The sequence below is a fragment of the Centroberyx gerrardi genome, chromosome 9 (genome assembly GCF_048128805.1).
Source record: "Centroberyx gerrardi isolate f3 chromosome 9, fCenGer3.hap1.cur.20231027, whole genome shotgun sequence".
Lineage (NCBI taxonomy): Eukaryota > Metazoa > Chordata > Actinopteri > Beryciformes > Berycidae > Centroberyx > Centroberyx gerrardi.
In genome coordinates this window covers 10,101,901-10,122,817 of record NC_136005.1, presented here as the reverse complement: position 1 = coordinate 10,122,817, position 20,917 = coordinate 10,101,901, and the positions used below count along the sequence as shown (strand labels likewise).

The 20,917-nt window shown below is 45.2% G+C and overlaps 2 protein-coding genes across 3 annotated transcripts in view; both read left to right on the top strand.

The window, feature by feature from the left end:
- The window catches only part of tle5 (TLE family member 5, transcriptional modulator), a 34,200-nt gene extending 14,111 nt beyond the window's left edge, over positions 1-20,089 (top strand). The window contains exons 2-7 of one of the 2 annotated variants that reach the window (XM_071920510.2): positions 584-672; positions 4,426-4,489; positions 7,607-7,651; positions 13,390-13,452; positions 14,391-14,465; positions 16,062-20,089. In XM_071920510.2, the coding sequence (XP_071776611.1) occupies positions 584-672; positions 4,426-4,489; positions 7,607-7,651; positions 13,390-13,452; positions 14,391-14,465; positions 16,062-16,286 (561 nt within the window). In that variant the 3' untranslated portion in view covers positions 16,287-20,089. Of the gene's footprint in view, positions 1-583; positions 673-4,425; positions 4,490-7,606; positions 7,652-13,389; positions 13,453-14,390; positions 14,466-16,058 lie in introns of both variants that reach the window. The other variant, XM_071920509.2, reaches the window with a different exon arrangement.
- LOC139928106 (C2 calcium-dependent domain-containing protein 4C) overlaps positions 1-20,917 on the top strand; it is a 304,401-nt gene that overhangs the window by 116,816 nt on the left and 166,668 nt on the right. The gene's annotated exons all lie outside the window — the stretch shown is intronic.

Sequence of the window (20,917 nt, the reverse complement as noted above, 5' to 3'; positions counted from 1 at the left end):
CACTCAGACTAAGTGAAGAACTAGGGTGTAGCTCGCTGTATGGGGACCTGAGACAATGTGCACCTTATAGACTCAATAGACATTTGGTGGCTGTTTTTAGCCAAAGCACCTTAAAATGCCCTGAATGCATATATTTTTAACGTGGCTGGCCCCAGTAGGAATCAAACCACTAACCCGGACTACTTTAGACATCATTGCTGTGTTGTTGAATAAGAGTTTACATTTTTGTGTAGTTGCTTCAGTGAGAATCAAACCCATAACCTTGGTGTACATTGTGTCTGTTAATATCCTTTTACTTGACTGTATTTATGTTATGTGCACACAATTCGTCGAGGCCAATTCCCGGTACATGGAAACGTACCTGGCAATGAAGCTGCCTGTGAATCGGATTCTTAGTAATGTCAGTGCCGTGTTCTACCCGTTGGGCTGTGCCAAATTGAAAACTGGTTGATTTCATGGCCATGTTTTTAATTATTTTTCTCTCTGCTCCCTTTCTCCCCCCCCCCCCCCCCCTCCCCTACTCTTTCTCTTTCCACTTGGTTATTTCTTTCTTTTTCTTTTCTCTTGTTTTTCTCCTTGGCAGGCTTCATCGCAGCAGCTGAAATTCACAACCTCCGACTCCTGTGACAGGATCAAGGATGAGTTCCAGTTCCTCCAAGCACAATACCACAGGTACAAACAGAAACATGTTCATGCATACAGACACTCAGACACACACACACACGCACGCATGCACACACACACGCGCACACACACGCACACACACACAAAGATAAAGTAGAAGCAGTTAAAATACCACAGCCTGCTAAGTGAGGCTCTTTATAGTAAGCAACATATCTCCAGGCTTTGTTTCACTTTGTTTTTCTTTATTGAACACATTTTTCCTCGCTAGTTACCATGCTAAACTGCAGAAGTGGGCTGCAATATGGCTGCAATAAGCTGCAATATTTTATCCAGAAATGGGATTGGCTGTGCCTGCATGCCCTTTTTCAGCAGCACCTTGCTTCACGTCATGAACTTACTTACATTCACCCTTGGGAGCTGCCCAGCACAATCACACTTTTCTACTGTTGGCTAATGAGCAGCTACACTGGAGCATTTTAATTGTTATCTTAGTTAAAGTTAGCCTGATGCCTTTTCTCCGACAGTCTTTTTTCTTCATCTTTTATTTTCAAGAACTCACAGAGGAATAATGTATTTGTACTCAAGGTCTGCCTTTGTAGTCGACCGTGATAAATCGAAGATGTCAGCTTTTGTTCTACTTGTACCCTTACTCTACCACCACACTGCACTCGATCCTTTATTGACCCTTGCCTAAATCAATCTTGTTTACCCTCCGCCATTGATCTCTTGACCGCTTAAATACCGCTACAGTGCCAGAAGTCTGAGGCACTTCTGAGGTGCCTGGTCTGACCTCAACCGATCTGTTTGATAGCGGGTTTAAAGAAGGGGAGGCCACGGGGTCCGTGTCTCAGCGAGAAATCCTCTCTCTTTGTGAGTGTCGACTCTTTGAAGCGGGCCTTCCTTCCTGAGGAGGATGGCTTGTTCCTCTCTACCTGTCCTCTCAGAACCTTCCAGAGGCTTGCCTCTGCCGGCTGCGGAGGCTCATCAGAGACAGACGAAGGCAGATGAAAGCCCCGCGTATTGTGTGCGGAATCCCCGCTCCGGTCTGATCGCTCTTGTTTCCGGAGCGTTCTGTAGCAGCAATAACACCCCGCGCGTCTTTTTCTTCGCCTTTGGTTTTTGTAATTCCCACAGCGGTGAGCAGCACCGTTTAACCCTCTTCAGAGAGCCGGGGCGCAGTTGAAAGAATACCTTTTTTGTCTGCGCATACAGAACATGCATACAGTGCCTATTGACTCAGGAGGAGGGGTGGGATGGGGTGGGATGGGATGGGGGGCTCGGGAGCCACAGACAAGGCTTTGTAGCGCTCTGCTGCTGTGCTGTGCTTGTCTGTCGCTGAAGCCTTTAAAAGGCAAATGTACCGCAGGCGTTCCCCTGAGTATAGTAGCGAGCATTGTAGCTGTCGCTGTCTTCCTCTGCCCCCCCCCACAACCCTCCCCCCCTCCTCCCCCTCTTCCCCCACCTCTCCTCCCCTCCCCTCGTTCACATGCATAAATAGATCAGGGAATACATAAATCAAAATAAAGATGACAGCAGGAGCGATTTAGAGACGGAAGGAGCGGCAATAAAACTCCATCAAAGTGTCGTTTGAGAGCAGCGGCGCAGGCCCGGGGGCTGCCGAGCACCAATCAGAAGAGGCACAAAGCCAATCCCAGGTAGGCTGGCAGCAGGGAGGCCTGTCGTCATGACAACCCACCACACAGCCTACGCATGTACAGGGGGATAGCGGGAAAGGTTTTTTATGTAGGTGGGAAGGGGAGCGATTTGGATAAGTGGAGGCTGCTCGTACAGACGCACACACACACACCTAGAGAGAAGGAAGAGGAGGAAGGCGGCTGAAAAAAAAAACAGTCCCCCACCCCCCCCACCCCGGTCTGTTGTTCAGGCGGAGTTGTGGGTGAATGGTGATGAGTTGGTTACCGTGTGGCCTGTTCACCTGGCTTGCTCGAAATCATAAACAGCACATGGCTCCATCTGTAGCCTCAGCATCTGTCTGGCTGATAAAAGGAAAACAACGGGCAGAATTGCAATCACCTTTTGTCACCCATTTCCTATGTAAGTGTGTATCTCACATCTACAAGGTCTTGGTATTTTTCCACACATGAAGACAGTATAGGCTAGATTTCATCGTACACAATATATTACATAGACAGAACACACAGTCCACAGAAAGCACCAGACAATACATGAATAACAATTTAACAGATAAAGCTTACATACTATACTGTTGTCTCCTGTAAAATGACACCACTGATAAACAGAAATGTAAACTCAAAAATGATTTTTTTTAAATCAAATTAAAAGTAATAATCTGCAGCATTTTCAAATGAATAAATGTAATCAATAATCAATTGATGTAACACAATGGTGATTCAACCTATACCCAGTTCATGAAGGCTTTTACATTTGTTGTTCCCAGCACCCAGTTTAGTCTAGGTCTTTCCCAGAAAAAGATCCTCTTGCGCGGAAGTGGATGTGTTTTATGTTTCCAGCAGCAGCAACAGCAGTTTGTTTGGAATAAACAAAGAGAACTGGGTAGTTAGCGTGAGCAGTGATAGCCACCGAGGCTGAACAGATGAAGAAAAGAGCGCCACCTACAGAAACTCAAACTTCATCAAACGAAAAGCTACACTTTTTTTGAATTGCCAGGTGATCTCTGGGAAGCGCAGAGCAAAATCTTATCACCAAAGATGTCACCACAATCAAAAAAACAAGGATCTTGTGGATTACCATTTTAAGTATCAAATAAGATATTTACTTAATACAAGTATATAAATATCAGATATGTGTTTCAGTGCTTCAGTTCACTTTCACCAGAACTGGAGCTGAAACATTGAACCAAAACTGAAATTGGCTCCATCCAACACTGTGGCTGCTGCTAAAATTATAGGATAAACACAATAGTGCACGGTATGAGTAAGCTTGCCATTATTGCCCATGTGTAACGCTGTGTTCAGCCTGCCAGTTAAAACCAACAACGATGAAGATTCAGCCAGCGCTCGCTGTAATCGAGCTGTCATTCCCGCAGACAGCTGAGGAGAACATCCCAGCATAAATATACACACACCATCAAACAGGTTTCAGACTTATCCCAAATCTGAACCTATCCGCCGCACGCGTGTACGTATCTTTATTTGATCCTGATCTTACCCAATCCTCGGATCGGATGATGCCTTCCGAGACTGGCGCGTCGTAGCTGGCTGCTTCAATCAAACGCGTGGAGGGGCTTTTTTCCTCCCCCCCCCCCCCCGTCTTTTTCTTTTGACGAGCAGGGTGACGGTGTTGACGCGTCCTCCTTTGTCCTGTCGCCTCGCGTGACATCAGCGCTGACATGATTACAGCTAATGGCTGTCGCAGGGACAGCGACAAGCCTCAGAGCTCCAGCGTTCCCACACTATATTTAGACGTGACTTTTACTTTACTGCCTCTTCTCTGATTTAGAAAGCAGACGTTTAGGTTAGTCTCCTCTCTGGAGTTCAGAATGAGCTTGTCCTCCTGTCAGTTGACACCATGAGGCTTGGTGAACATGGTGGTGATGGCAGTGAGTCACACGGTGATGACAGTTGGGGTGAGGATGGTGGTGATGATGGCGGTGATTACGATGAAGATGGTAATGATGGTGGAGGTAATGATGATGAGAGATGGTACTGATGATGATGAAGGTGATGACAATGTTGTTGACGAAAGTGGAGGTAATGATGATGAAGGAGGAGGAAGTCACCCGCTGTCAGCGCTTTGGAAAGAACACTGTCTAGCTGACTAACAAGGTCTGACTCTTTCCTCCTCTCCCTCTCCCTCTAGTTTGAAGCTGGAGTGTGACAAGTTGGCCAGTGAGAAGTCGGAGATGCAGCGCCATTATATCATGGTGAGTGGGGCTGTGTGTGTGTGTGTGTGTGCGGCAGAGACGATGATTTCTGTATCCTTAAATGTCCTCAAGCTATGTTGAACCGATGTAATATTTGAATCTTATGTAAATTCAATTCAGTGGATGCAAATAAAACATTAAATGCGTGTACATGTGTTGATGTTGCGCATATGTTACGAAGCAATTTTCTCTTTACCTGCGTCAAGATTTTTTTTTTCCGCCTCCTCTGTTCATCCCCCTCTCTCCTTCTCTCTACCCTCCACCACCTTCCCTTTGCAGCATAATCGTTCTCTTGTGTCTCTTTTCTTGTTGCTCTTTTCATGATTGCCCCTCTCATCTTAGCTCCCTTTTTGTTTCTCGCGTTGTTATGTGTCATCCCCTTCCCCCACCCCTTTCTCTCTCTCTCGCTCTCTCCCCTCTCTCTCTCTCTCTCTCTCGCTCTCTCTCTCTACACATACACGTTACACACACACACACAGATGTGCACGCTCGCTCTCTGCTCCACCTCGGGGCTAATCTCATTGTTGCTGGCCGTGGCCGTGTAGCCGTCTGATATTTTGCCTCTAATTGATCCTCTGACTGGCTTTAATCTCATCTAATCTGTGCCGCCGCACTGCTCTCTCCTCCATCAGCCAGCCAGCAGAGACACACATGCACACACACACACTCTCTGTGTCTCATGCACACGTCAATGCGCACACTCGCACATATGCACACGCAGACATTCTCACATGCACTCACACACTCTCTCAGCCTGCCAGCAGCCATGCACACACACACACAGACACACACACAAGCACAGTTATGCAAACATTAGAGATGTAATGGAAGTTCATGACACACAATTACGGAAGAAAACAGCAACAAGACAACTGACAAGACAAAGCCTGTTTGCAAGTGTTGTAAGAGACCTTGTTTTACAGGCAACAGTAGCTACAGCATGTACAACATTACAATGGAAAAACTCAAGCCGCTGGTATATGGTTAAATGTTGCATTTGGGTCTTAAATATGGTTTCAGGGGTCTTAAAAAGCTCTTTCTCTTCTCACTATTTTTCTAGTGAGACATTTCCCTGGTTATGCTGATCTATATATTTTTTTTCTTTTTTTTAGATTTATTTGGGGATGGCATTGGTCTTAAATTTCATATTTTTTGTATTTATTTTTAGAAAGGTTAAAAAAAATGTTAAACCTGTAGTCACCCAGTTTATGGTTTGCACTCATGTTTATGTTTTGTTTTCCCTCAGAAATATCTGTTCTAATTGTCTTCATTCAGATTTTGCTTAAAATATCATGATAATCTCTCTTTCTGTCTCTCTCTCTCTGACACACACACACACACACACACACTGACGCACTCCATCAGCCAGCCAGCAGCCCCACACACCACACACACATGTGCACACACAATACACACATATGCTTTCATACACACTCCCACTCCATCAGTGGCAGGCCTGGCCTTGTAGCCCCAGACCGACCCCACCCCCCCCTCCCCCGCCCCCCGCCCCTCTCCTCCTCTAATAGCCTATCGGGTTGCCCTACTCCCCCGGCTGACGGCGGCACCTCCATTTCCCCAGCGCTGTAATTACTTTAGGGAGCTTCCGCGTGGGCCCAGCGGCTAGTGAGAGAGAGAGAGAATGTGTGTGTGTGTGTGTGTGTGTGTGTGAGAGAGAGTGCAAGTGTGCGTGTGTGTGCGCATGTAAGAGAGTGCAAGTGTGTGTGTGTGCATATGAGAGAGAGAGCGTGTGCGTGTGTGTGTATGAGATAGTGTCAGTGTGAGATCGAAAAAGAGAGTGTGTGAGAGAGAGCAAGCGAGCGAGAGAAGTGTGTGTGTGTGTGTGTGTTTGTGTGAGAGATCTGTGTGTTGTTTGTTTTCCAGTGACAGAGCCAGTGCCCCTGCAGACAGAGTGGGTGATTAACAGGGTTGACGCCTAGAGGGTGGCCCTCTCATTAACACTGAGCACACACACACACACACACACACACACACACACACACAAACAGACTCTCTCTCACTGCCTATCCCTTTCTCCCTCAGTGCCTTTTCCTTTTTTTAAAAAATGTATCTTGTTTTCTCTATGTATGTACGCATGCATGTGTGTTTGTGCTTACATGTGTTTGTTTGTGTGTGTATACAAAATTGTGAATAGTCAAAATTATCTTGGGAGGCATATAGATGTCAATAGATGTCTCTTATGGGGATGAGGGTCTAGTTTGTGTTAAAGGGTAATTCCAGTTCCTTATGTTTGTGGTTTTTGCCATCAAGACGATTGGTCACCTCACCCCTTAAGTGATGAGAATATAGACACCAAAATCATTCATGTGTCCCTAGTAAATCATTTGCTGCATTGATCCATGCTAACACTTTAGCAATAATAGATAATATATAATAATAGGCTAATAATAACTAGCATCATCTCCAAAGTACAAAAATTAGAACTTTAAGCAGTTATAAAGCTAAATTGTAAGTACATTTAAATGATATGCAGATAATTCTGTCAGTTTTGTACAAGTAGACTGGTAAAATGTACATGAAATATGATGCAAAAATAACACCGTTTTGAACTAGCAGGACTACTTTCCCTGTCAGAAAGTCTCTCATCCCACAGGACTTTGAGTGTAACTTGTTTTGTTTCCATATGAAGTGAGCATGGTGGGCAATAGGAGACACTGTACAGCTAAAAATCAGTGTGCAGAGGATGAATACGTGGTTTCTCACCTAAAATAGTTCAAAAAAATAAACTGTGGCAACATCAGCAATATTGAGTTAATTATATGTTATTTTTTAAAATTTAGGAATCTACCGGCCATATAATAAAAAACACTTACAAGTCTTTATGACTAAAATGTCAGTCTTTTTACTTTGGATAATGCTAGTTACATAAGATTACATAATATAGTGTTAGCATGGCGCACCGAAGCCTTTTTTTCTGGGACACATTTTGGTGGATTTTGGTGTATATGTTCTCAACACTTAATGTGTGAGTTGACCAACACACCAATCTCCCATTCCTTTAACCTGAGTAAATCTTTACTCTTTATTTAATTCTCTGCTTTTTACTCATTTTTTTCTCTTTGTGTCTCTTTCTCCGTCTTCCTCCCACTCCCACCGCAGTACTATGAGATGTCCTACGGGCTCAACATTGAGATGCACAAGCAGGTGAGTCTACACTTAATCCTCTGACAGAAAACCCTTCTATTCTCATCACATACCACATCAAACAGACAAACGGTTTCACACTTTACAAAGGCAAAAAGCTATAGATGTTGAATATAAAGAGTGATGTAGAGCATTGATCTAGAGTAATAGTCTCCAGTCCATAGTCCGGGTTTTTCCTGTCTTAAAATGGGCCTTTGTGAGATGATGTGGCATTTGCCCTAAGTTTCATCAAGTCAAATCTTAAATGTTTTAAAACATTTTTAATTCCAGTTAGAAAGAAATAGAAGACCGTTTTGCCACTGAAATGAATGTTTAAAATGAAAGGGGGAAAAAAAAGCACTGTTGTCCTATCAGAGTACAGGTCTGCATGAGTGGACTGATTTCTTAGAAAATTAGAGAAACAGCACAACAAACATTTTGAACACCTCTAAAACTGCACTTAAGGTTTAAAAGTTGTATTTAAGAGTATTAAAGGACTTTTGAGGCCTTGAATTTAGGTAAGCAAATTGAAGACATTTTTAAGACTTTATCAGGACTTGTAGACACCGTGAATTTGTTGGTCCGAATTAGTAGCTAGATTTGTTGTGTGTAATTGCGGGCGGTGTATTGGACCTTGATGGTAGAGAGAGAGCTGAGCCACAAAGCAGAACTCTTGATTTACCCGTCAGTCTTCGTTCCGACCCTCATCCATAGTAACGAGCGTTGGGCAGCGACTGAAAGAAATGGATTACCCCGCTGCCACTGCGACCCTGACCCGGATAAGCTGCTAGAAAATAGATGGATGGATGAGAAATAAAGTCTCCAGGGGGTCTGAAAAGTTGCCTAAGTTGATAACAGTTGCTGTTTTTAGCCAAACAAGCTGCACAGTAGGAAGTCCTGCCTACGCAACCATTGAGGAGACATCTGCTGCTGTGTCTTCTGCTTAATGAATTACCAATTTGTGTCACTGATGCATGCCCTCTGCTGGTTGGATGGCCGCATTTCAAAAGCCAAAAAGTCAAACAATTCAAAGTGACGTTTTTTTTGGGTTAGGGTCCGTTTCTCAGTTCCTCGCCACCAAAATATTCCCCATGCAGGAAAAACCCTAATGGAATGTCTTGTGTGTTGTGCACCAGTGTGTACTTTGTAAAATTGTCTATATGTCTCATGTGCCCCAATATGACTGAAACAAATTCCTGTACGCGTATTGTGCGCAGCAGTTTAAGTGATTCTGATTCAACAAGAGGATAGCTTGAAACCCCCTTGCAAGCAAATCATTGGTTCACAAGATGCGAGTAAAGCGATTCCCACCAGTTGATGCAGACACAGCTGTGTTCCCCCTTCCCCACCCCACCCCCCCACCCCGTCCTACACCTGCACCTCATTGATTGGCAGGTGTGTGACTGGCAGAGATAATCTCCCATCACTTTGGGGAGTGTTTCTCTGAGGAGCTTTGAGACATTTGAATGATGTCACCGGAGGCTGTGTTTAAATGCAGGCGCCGAGGGGCGAGTTTTAATGTCGTAGTCGACTCACTCTGGTTCCTGCTATACAGCATTCCAACACAAGTCTGAAAAGCGCTGGATAAGGAAACGAATGTAATAATTTCCATGTCTCAAAAAGGAACTGCACAAAAAAGTGTGGAAAAACATGGACCTGTTCAGTACCGACGCAGTTATGAGCGCTCATTTTATGTAGCTGTCGACCCACTATCATTTCACACAATGTGATGTTGATGCTGGCAAGTAATAATCTTCAGTTATAGAGTGATATTACCTGTTTGAGAGTCATTTTGCAGCGCCATTATCAGCAGACACTACCAGTCCATTGTTTGGACACACCTGATTGAATTGAACTATGTTTTTCATTCTCTTAAAGCCATTTTGATCTAAAGGCTTATGCTTAAATGCTTGAAATTTGTTTCTTACACAAATATAAATAGTGAAATTGATGCCTATGTATGTATTTCTTTCCAAAGCCTTTGCCTTTCCATCAAGGCAAAGGGCGGCGACTTTAAAGAATCTAAAATATAAGATAGTTTTGATTTAACACTTTTTTGGTCACTGCATAATTCCATTTGTGTTATTTCATAGTGTTGATGTCTTTACTCTTATTCTAAAACATGAAAAATAGTAAAAATAAAGAAAGATGAGTATGTCCAAACTTTTGACTAGTAGTGTACTTCATAGTGAAGACCAGTCCAAATCTTCAAATCCAGACAAGACAGTGAAGTGTGGAATAAGTCTGGCTTTTTGAAATGGAAAACGTATAGGAGCCCGTCACCCAGGCAGGGGAGCGCTGACAGGCCGAGGCACATAGATCAGTTTGTACGGCTGATGCTGGGGGAGTAATTTATGCCCAGGCTGTAGGAGGGAGAGAGCGATGGGCCTCAGAAGGGCTAGCCCTTATTGGTGACCTCGTCTGGCACTGCCCTCCACACACACACACACACACACACACACACACACACACACACACACACACACAGACGCTGTCATATGATTGACGGCACACACTGACAGCCATATCGGCAGAACTGCGTACACACTGACAAATGGAGACTCACACACACTCACGTACGTACACACACACACACACACAGAAGTAGCAGCTTCCGTGATGTAAAGACCTTCACATATATGCACCCACACAGACTCTCAGAGGCAGGAAGCACAACATAGGTACTGTGATGCATGCGGGTCCAACACACAGACACACAGAGGCAGTTTTATAGGCAAGGAAAAACACACACACACACACACACACACACACACACACAGAGCTGTGCTCAGCCTCATGAGTGCAATTCATCACACCCCACTCCTTTATCTGACAGGGATGAAATATTTAGAAATTCACAGTCAGAGGCGGGGGAGTGTGTGTGTGTGTGTGTGTGTGTGTGTGTGTGTGTGTGTGTGTGTGTGTACAGGCGCGCATGTGTTTGTGTGTGTGTCCAGGAGTGTGTGTGTGTGTGTATGTACAGGCGCGCATTTGTTTGTGTGTGTGTCCAGGAGCGTGTGTGTGTGTCTGCGCGTGTTTTGTACATTTGTGTGTGTGCTTCCCTAATTGCCTGTTATGTGTGTATGTGTGCACAGTTTTTACATTTGTGTGTGTGCTCGCCTATTTTACCCTGTGTGTCTTTGTGTGTATGTGTGTGTCCTGGGGTGTTTGTGAGTGTGTGTGTGTGTCTAATTTTGTACATTACAGTGTGTGTGCTTCCCTATTTTCCCCTGTTTGTGTGTGTGTGTGTGCGTGGGTTGAGCCTACATGCATGAGCATTGGTGTGTTTGTCACTGTGCACGTGTGCATAAGTATTTGTGTGTTTTTGTGCATGTGTGCTCCCCTATTATCCTCTGTGTGTGTGTGTGTGTGTGTGCCTGTGCACGCTTGCTTTGTGCACTGTGAGTGGGTGCGGAGGAGCGCTAGTTCCATTAGAGAGTTGAAATTGAAGGGGATGTGTGGAAACGAGTGTCGAGGAGCATTCATGTCTGGGCCTATTGTGTACAGCCAGTTTCCCCCTCCTGCTCCTCCTCCTCCTCCTCCTCTCTCCACCTCTCTGTCTCTATTTCCCTCTCTCTTTCTTTCTCTCTCGCACTCTCACACATTCAATCGCTCCCTCTTGATCACTCTGTCCTACTCAATTCAAAAAACTGCCTCTCCACTCTTTCTTTCTCTGCCTGTTCACTCTCTCTCCTTTTCTCCTCTCTCTCTCTCTATTTCACTCCGTTTTCTCTCGCTGAGGAGTGGCAGTCATGCAGTTGAGTTGTGGATCGAACTGGGGGGATATGTTGAATGAAGCCTTATTGTCGCCGGGTCCTCTTTGTCTTTCTGTTGTTCTGTTTTCCTCGCTGTGTTTTTCTTCCTCTCCCCGCCCGTAGCCACCGCAGCTCGCTCTCCTCGGTAGTTAGTCCTAAATGTGCCGTGTTCACCCCGCCCTACCTGACGACTACACACACTCGCAGCGTCTTTGTTTTGTTTGTGTAGTGTATGCGTGCCTTCACCGTACACTGCTAACAACATATGCAGTGTGTAAACTAGGGTTTGGCGATGGTGTGCGTTCTCCCGTCAAACCAGTCGTCATTACATAAACAGCCGATTCCCCGATGTATTCATCCATGCCGGGGGGGGGACATGCGGCCATTTTTTTGAACAGTAGTGGAGCTCTGGACTACTTGTTTTTAAGATAAGATTGTGATTGTGGTGTCGGTGTGATGCCTTGAATTAAAATGTAGGTTTTAAATGTGCGAGGAAGGTGCATTTTTACATTTTAAATAATAGTTTAAGTCCTGACAGTCAAGAAAAAGCTCACACAGGGACAAAACTGGAACACACTGAGGAAATGTCTGTGAAATGTTGGGTGTGTTTAGGCTACTTTTTTGTGCTGTGTTTAAGTGGAGGGAGACTGGAAAGACTGTAGAGAGAGAGGGGGATGACATGTGACAAAGGTCCTGGGCCGGATTCAAACCCAGGATGTTGCAGTTACCTGGTATGCACCCTAGACCTTTCAGCCACCAGGACGCCCCAGTCTTTATATACATTTTAAATGAACTTGGGCATATTTCTTGTCCCTTTGCTTCTCCATCTGAGTGTCTTGGACCAGGCTACATTTTAAACTACAAAAAATCAAAGTAATTTAAGTTGGCAAGAAAGACAGCGATGGATTCAGTTTGTCCCCGATGTATTTATCCAATCACCCAGCCCTAGTGTAAACTGTGTATTTGATTTTAGTTTGTGTCTTTAGTGTATTTTTAATGCACATATATAATGCTGTTTTATGTAGGTGAATGTACGCTCACTTACCTCTCAAAGAAAGAGTGAGAGAGAGAAGCAGGGGGAGACCGAAAGAGAAAGAGACCAAAGGAAAGAGGCGGAAGAGACAGAAATAGGAAGAGGGCGAGAGACCGGGAGAAAGAGGCAGAGCGATAGAAACAAGCTGAGGGAGGGAGAGAGAGACAGAGATGGGAAGATGATGAGAGAACACACAGATAAAAGAAGAGACGGAAACGGAGAGGGGGAAAAAAAAAAAGGGGGACAGAGACGACATAAAAGGTGGTGAAAAGAGCGATAGTTAGCGGAGAGCGAGTCCCGTGGAGACATTTTAGAGCAGACAGAGATGTCAGGGAGTGTGTGCGTGTAATGATGAGCGGATAGGAGTGAAGCGCTTGATGGGGAGCTGTGCTCTGCATGCCTAATGACTGTTAGGAGGGCCCCTCTCTCCTCATCGCGCCACGAATTAGGCTCTAACACAATTACCGCTGCTTTGCATATCTCAGACGGATTGGATGATTACCAGCCAAATGTGATAATAGACCTGCATGTGAGAAAGATAGGGAGTGTGGATGACGAGAACGAGGAAAGTGTGTATGCATGTGTGCGCGCATGATTGTGTGTGTGTGTGTGTGTGTGTGTGTGTGTATGTGGCTGTGTGATTGTGTGTGCGTCCCAAGAGTTTTGAGAAGGAGGAAAGAGTATTAAGTACACACAACTTAAATTAAGAGGTGAATAAAGGGATTGTAAGTCTGATATCTGTGTGTGTGTGTGTGTGTGTGTGTGTGTGTGTGTGCGAGCGCGCATGTACAACTGTGCATTGTCAAAGTTATGTGACCCAGTTTGGGAAGGTCATAGTAGATGCTTCCCATACGGATGAGGGAGTGTGCTTTGTGTTTAGCTGAGTGTGTCTCTCTCTCTCTCTCTCTGCTCATTCTCTCTATCTCTCTCTCTATCTCCCTCTCCCTCTCCCTCCCTCCCTCCCTCCGCAGGCTGAGATAGTGAAGAGATTGAACGGGATCTGTGCCCAAGTCCTCCCCTACCTGTCCCAGGAGGTAAGCACGCACGCACGCACGCACACACACACACACTCGCCACAGACACACACTCGCCACAGACACACACTCGCCACAGACACACACTGACACAGACACAAAGACGTCACTAACCCCCTGACCCTCGGCCCTATTCCTTACATCCTGGAATGAGATCACCCTCATTCCCGCCTCATTACCTCTCCACCTCCGTGACCCCTCACCATCCCTCCCTCCGCTCCTCTCTCTCTCACTCCTCCCATCACTCCTCCTCACTCTCACCCCCCCCCCATCCTTTTTTCCTCACTTTCACTTGGCATTTTTCCCTTCCCCTCCCCCTCTCTTTGCCTCCTCTGCCATATTCAATCGTTTCCCTTCCTCCCTTTCTTCCCTCTCCCCTCCCTTTTTCACTTCCTCCTCCTCTTCCTCCACTCTGCTCCCCCCTCCCTCCCTCCCTCCTCTGCCGCCCCCTCCATCCCACTCCCCTTCCCCTATATATGTGTGGGTGTGTTTGTGTGTGTGTGTGTGTGTGTCAGTGTAATAAATGGTTGTGTGATTCAGATAAGCCATGCTCTTATCTGCCCACCAGGGGGTTGACCTCCACCCATTACAGCACACCAGTCGGCCATCCATTCACCAGTGTCACACAGCGCTTTGTGTGTGTGTGGGGGGGGGTGTTTGTGCGTGTGAGACAGATCGTTCATGTGTGTGTGTGTGTGTCAATGTGTATATGACTGGATGAATAGCTGAATGAGGGAAGAGTGTGTGTGGGGGGGGGGGCTGTAGGGTCTCTGTTGGGACTATTGATATTGATCTAACCTCTCCACCTCTCTCCCCCAACCCTCCTCCCCTTGTTTCTGTCTCTCTTTCATTGTCTCTCTGTCTCCTCCCCTCCCTCCTTCTCTCCTCCCCTCCTCTTCACCCCCCCCCTCCTGCCCCCCCCCCCACCCCCACCCCAGCACCAGCAGCAGGTCCTGGGGGCCATAGAGAGGGCCAAGCAGGTCACCCCCCCAGAGATGAACTCCATCATAAGGGTACGATGTTCCAGCTCCCAACTCTCCCCCCCCCCCCACACCCCTCCCCTCCCCCATGGGCCTAGTGTTGGTCAGAAAAACATTATTATTCATCATTATCATTACATTTTTTCGTCAGTGGCTTACAGTCTGTAAAGTGCTAATGTTTCTGCTTTTGAAACGTGTTGCACAAATACAATTTATTATTATAGTAAATTATTCCGCTAATTTAGCTACAGTCAGGGATGTTTTGGTAAATAAAAAGGTGGGTAAAGTATGACCTCCAGTCTGTGATCATCAAACATTCACCAATATCATTGAAAATCAGTATTATTTTTAGAAAAGCATCAATGTACACTTTTTCCTTAAAAGACTGTATCCTCATAACTTACTTCAGTTTGATGCTACCTACTATACCTACCTATATTTATAGGCCTATCATAAAGATTTATGTCAGCCTAAGGTTTAGGTGGGTTTAGCCTCCACTACATGGCTGCAATACAATACACACTGTACACTATGAGTGTACGGTTTGCTAGCTAGCTAGCCAGCTGAGATACTGAATCAATATAGGGGGGGCATTAGCCAGCTAGCCACAATATTTCAACTATACGGCTGCAATGTTAGCCAACTATACTTCATCACTATCGGCCTTGTCTTAGCTAGCTTAGCCACTCCATCATTTTACCAGAGGTTTAGTATTAGCTAGCCTAGCCACTCCATCATTTTACTATGGGTCTAGTGTTAGCTAGCTTAGCCACTCCATCACTATGATGCATGGTTCACACAGGCGCCTTTCCTTTGTCTCTGTGTCTGGTGCTTTAGATACGGAGGATAGTGGTCTGCATAGACTGTGTTTAGAGGTAGACTTGCTCTCTTCAGTACTGGGAGCTGGACGAATTGTCCCTACCCAGTTTTCTCCGATTCAAGGGAACAATTGTCAATACTGGTGGGGAAAAACAAATATTCCATTTATTAATTGCTCATATAATTGTGTATAACTTGACAGAGAAAGAGAAAGAGAATTCCGATTTTACAATAGAGCAGTTGACTTTGTAGGTGTAGCCTGAGCAAACATGGTGCTATTAGATGCTGTCTATGAGAAATCAATTAGTATTGTTATAAAATCAACCTACTCATGTGTCATCATGCTGAGTGTGGACACTGTGTGGGGTGAGAAGGGTGTGTAGGGTTGGCGGTAACAATGTGTGTTTCCAAAAGTTGAAATGAAACCTACGCTCCTTTTTTATATTCTCCTGCGTTGATTTTGAACCATATCTGTCTTACTTGTATTTTAGCTTTTTCCTTTATCTTGCTGTTTCAGTTGTGCCCTTGTGGTTGTCTATCAAAAATAACACACATTGTATACTAGATATGTGTGTTGTAGATTCTCCGTCTCCTCCTCAGCTTGTATTTTAGCTATGACTTGTGCGTTACATCTATCCTACTGTGCCTGTGCTGTCTGAGTTGTGCCCTAGGGGTTATATATTAAACATAGTATGCAGTGTACATTATATTAGTTACGTGCATTTCGTGTCCCTGTATTTTAACTGTGATTTGTGTGCTACATCTATCCCGCTGTGTCTAAGCTGCGTCTGGTTCTCTTCCATGCAGCAGCAGCTCCAGGCTCACCAGCTGTCTCAGCTCCAGGGTCTGGCCCTGCCCATGACCCCCCTGCCGCTGGGTCTGAGCCAGCCCACCCTCCCCGCCGTCACCACCTCCTCCGGCCTCTTCTCCCTCTCCTCCATCCTGGCTTCCCAAGCCCAGCTGGCCAAGGAGGAGAAGGCCTCGCGCGAGGGAGCCGACAGCCACCGCGAGGAGGACGGAGACAAGTCCGATTAGATGGTGTTCCCTCTCTCTGCTCTGTTTCGATCCAGAGACCCTGATCCCAGCTCCTAGCCCCTTGGCCTACAGCCTCTCCCCTGGTCTCTCTCCTGGTCTCCCTCTCTCTGACCTGGGCCTCCACCCCAATGCCCCAGCCCCCCTAACAAACTCCCAAACCAGCCCCAGCTGAAGCCAACCCCGCTATCCCCAGCCTCTTTCCCCAGGTACAGCACCATTGGGAGGGCTTTGGCACCTGCTCATGTCAGCCTAGTCCTGTTCTCTTTATATTTACCATGCTTGGGTTGTTTATTCATCCTGCCTCCCTTTAATCCCTATCTCTCTCTCTCTCTCTCTCGCTCTCTCTCTCGCTCTCTCTCTCTAAAACTCAGTCTATTCTTCAGATATGTATCTTTTTCGATTTTGTATGTGATTAAGCTGGATTTTTTTTTGTGTGTGTGTGTTTATTTTTATCAGGACTACCTTCTGTTCCTGTTCGTTCCTGACTTACTGTCACTCAGTCTCTCAGTTTCTGTTCCTCTTTAGTTCAGTTTCTTTCTTTTCTCTCTATCTGTCTTCCTCCCACTCTCCCCACCTCTTGCCTCTGTTCTAAGTGGGTCCTTGTTAAGCAGGACTGACGTGTGAGTCTGAATGTACCACGCTGTAGGTGTTAAAACGGACTAAATGTTAAACAGACAGGGTTGCATCATGGCCTTGTTAGCGTCTGTTTTCTGTCAACGTAGGCTTCCCGCAAAGATTCTTAGACAAGCCGTAACACCTACGAGACAAAGCGCAGAAACGTCTACAGGATTCCTACCAACTTTTTTCCTCTCAGAAACGGCTCACAGACATCGATGACGTCGAATTTCCTTCACGGTTCAAATTGCGTGCGTCCATTCCAAGCTAGAAGTTGGCTGCGAGTTTAAATGGCAGAATGTGATAGATCAGCCTGCTGTTTAAACGGGGACCTCCTGCCCCTGTTAAAGAGAGAGAAATGTTCCCGCTGTATCGCTGTGTGAAGCCACGCTCGTGTCCTAGCCCAAACACTAGTGCTGCTTTTAGTTGCTTTAAGCTCCCAGAAAGCAGAATTGTTGTAATGAGAACACAAAACTAGACAAACTAGAGCCTTTATGTATAATCCTAAAATTTATATGGGAAAAGGGAAAGCACCTTCTTAGAGCTAACGTCACGCTGAGTGCTGTCAGTCTAGATAACAAACCCACCTTAGTAACTAATCCCCCCTGCTTATGATCCTTGCCCGACCCAGCAGGGTACGTCAGATATATCCACCCAGCACCTTACCTGAAAGGCGATGCTTTCAACAGTAGTCAAACGGAGCTGAGATAGCACATTGTGCAGCAAAAAGAACAGAGCTGCCACTTGACGTCTGTGCCCCCCCGCCCTCCCCACCCCCTCCCTTTTCTTCTCTAATGTGCACTAATACCGAGCGCAGACGCAGAGGGGAGAGAGAGTGCACGTTGTGTCTTTGACAGCAGAGGGCAGCGTGCGTCTTTGAGGGATCCTGCTTGCCGGTTTTAGGACTGCAACATAAAAAAAAATTAAAAAAACACAGGACAATGACAGAGTGCAGACTCGTGTCACGAGGGGGGAATGGCTTATTTATCCACTCTATGTATACAAACTTAAAATACACAGACCGGACTGGTGACGTTCATTTCTGTGCATGCGGTCGATCCCAGTCTCCGTATATGTCATGATCCAGTTCTTGAGTTTTAGTCCAAGGTCTATTTTAGGGAACATCTCTCTGTCCCCGGTGTTAAACAGAACAGAACGGAACCCGCTCCCCTCTTCCTGATCCCCCTCTATACATTTGGATTCAAATACTGTGTACATACAGCTGTGTCATGTGTAAGAAACACTAGATTCTGCAGGTCACGTGAGACCTACATATACAACATTCAGTGGGAAATCTCCTACCCATGGCCTGACAAAGTGATCAGTGTAGATCCCACAGACAAAGCACAAGCGGCCGCTGCTTCCATAGCTGTGCAGATGAGTAAATCCCCCCCTCCCCTCCCCGCCCTCCCTCCTCCCCGAGCTTCTCCCCTTCTCCCCAGCCTTAATGGGCCTGCTTAAGTAGCCAGAATGGCACTGCCCAGCGAAACGCCTGCTTGCTAAAAGTTAAGCTGAAATTGAACGCTCTCATGCCACTCGCTGGAGGCTTTTATCCAAAACGGCGGTGAGTGCATGCTCTTCCAGCATGGGTGGCCCCAGCGGTAATCGAACCCCTGACCCTGGCGCTGGCGGTGCCGCGCTCTGCCAGGTCCACAAAGATGAAGCTGGAATGAAAAGGGGAGCTGCTGTTTTGACTCGCTGCTGGTCTGACGGCAGCATGTGTTTGTCTGATTTGTTAATTTGAAGACGGCCTGTGTAAAGACGTTAAGTTTTATACACCGCCCCCCACCAACCCACCCCCACCCCCATCCTCTCTCCACACACACACACCCCTTTATGACTCAGCCTCCTCTCTCTGTTTTAGTGGGCTACACTGTGAGAGTGAACAGACATGAAGAGTTTCATTCAACTGATGCCTACTCTTACAAAATGATTGCTGGCATGACGGTAAAGCATATTTTACTGTTAAAGTTATGAGTTATCTGAAGACATTTGCTTACAAAATAGCTGTTTTTAATAAAATCGTGTATTTTTGAAATATTGATAGGAATTTCAGGAAGCAAAAAGTAAACAAATTGGATATAAAGCGTTTTGGAATGAAACACTTCATATGTCAAAATGTTTCGACGATAGAGATGACATCGGTTGGATGACTCCTTCGATGATGCCCATTGCTGTGTATGTATGTGAATACATGAACAAGATGTGTGTATACAGTTGTATAGGTTTGGCCGTTGACGATAAACCACAGAGTTGGAATGCATTGCTGTTCTTACTACATCTATTGATAATATGCTATCCTGCTTGTGAATTAAGCTAGCAGCACATCGTCCTCCCATCTAGCCACATACTGTATGTATCTAGCTACATACTGTACTTGTCGTAGTGATATGCAGAGCGTGTAGACAAAGCCAGACACACGCACACACACACCAATGCATGTCTACAGGGGAACCAAGATCGATTTCTTTCTAGGTAAAAACACATTTTTTAAAAAGAATGTTTGGTCCAAACTTTCTCTGTGATTAATGCACTTGTTTTTTTTTTTTTTGGTTTTTTGGTTTTTTAAAAATATTATTAATCGCTATGAACTAGAACGAGAGTTACAAAGCTGACGTTTTAAAGATACAAATGAAATTCTATGTATTTGTTTAAGTAGTCGGAGGTGCCAGCCTCTGTATACAGTTATACATAGAAAGCTTTATGTGTATATGGCTGCATCTTCTCTTGTCTGTCCTGGATGATTCTTGTGCTATTGTGTTACAGTACTGATGTGACACCAGGGGGGAAACTGCAGTACGTGACCTTTTGACCTTTTGACCCATTTCCTCCTTTCTGACCCTTGTCTCCTGAGCCGTTGCTTGCCCCTTCAACACCCCCCCCTCCCCCCTCTTCCCCCGCTCCCCCCCAAATACCCCCCACCCTCCTTTTTGCCCCCCCATAGCGTGAAGCATTGTAAGCGTTTTGAGCTTTGTAAAGGTCTTTTTTTAAATACTTATTTTGTGTATAATGTAAAACCTGAAAGTGTGTACTTTGGCAAAAAAAAAAAAAAAAAAAACTGTTTTGTGTCTGAAATCATAGCTTCATTTAAACAAAAAAAGGTGAACTATAAAAAGTAACAAACATTTACTATAAATAAAATGAAATGTTCTGCAGTAAGGAAGGACTTCTGGTGCCTTACAAATAAAGTCAATCAAATTAAGAGAAACTTGCCTGCTCTTTTTTGACTCTGTTTGAATGTCTCTGAATGTAAATCGTCCATTTATCAAACTGCAGATGAGTTCATGAAAAGCGTCACAGTGGTTAGAGACTGTCCTGTGACTGAAGCTTCACAGGTTTGATCCCATGTGTCCATCAACAGACATTTGTCCTTTAGCAAGACGCTGCACCCCTACCTGCTTACTCATCTTAAAGGACAATTCCAGCAGGATCAGAGTTTTTGCTCATTCTCTTACTGTTTTACATCACTGTAGATTGTTTTCCAGTGCTTTTATCACATTAGGAGAAATTTGATATTTTTCCCTCGTCTTAGTTTTAAATATTTTGAAATAAATACTACGAGTCTAACTATTAGGAGGTACTCCCAGTAAAGAAGACGGTTTTAAGCTGTAATTGTGTAAAATCAAGCTTTATTTTACATGTAATTTCACAGACTATAGCAGGCGGAAGTGTCTTGCTTTAGTTTGTTTATTGCTAGAATGGGTTGTGATTGACAGAAGGCGTGTCCTAATGTCACCGCAGAGAATGTTAGCTATTGGTTGAAAGATTTACTTTGGCCAGGAAATTGGAAATCTGACACATAGTGACCCAGAAGCAGAATCTTGCCTCTTCTTGTTTACAAGCAGAGACAAACTTCCTGATTCCCAAATGCGTGAATTAATATGAAATGGTGAGCGGAACTTCTTTCAAAATGTAAAAGTTTGTAGCCTGATATTAGCAATCTGATACAACTTTGCAAATCGGCCGGCTTAATTGCCGTCTTCTCATTTACAGTAATGGATTTCCATTACTGACTG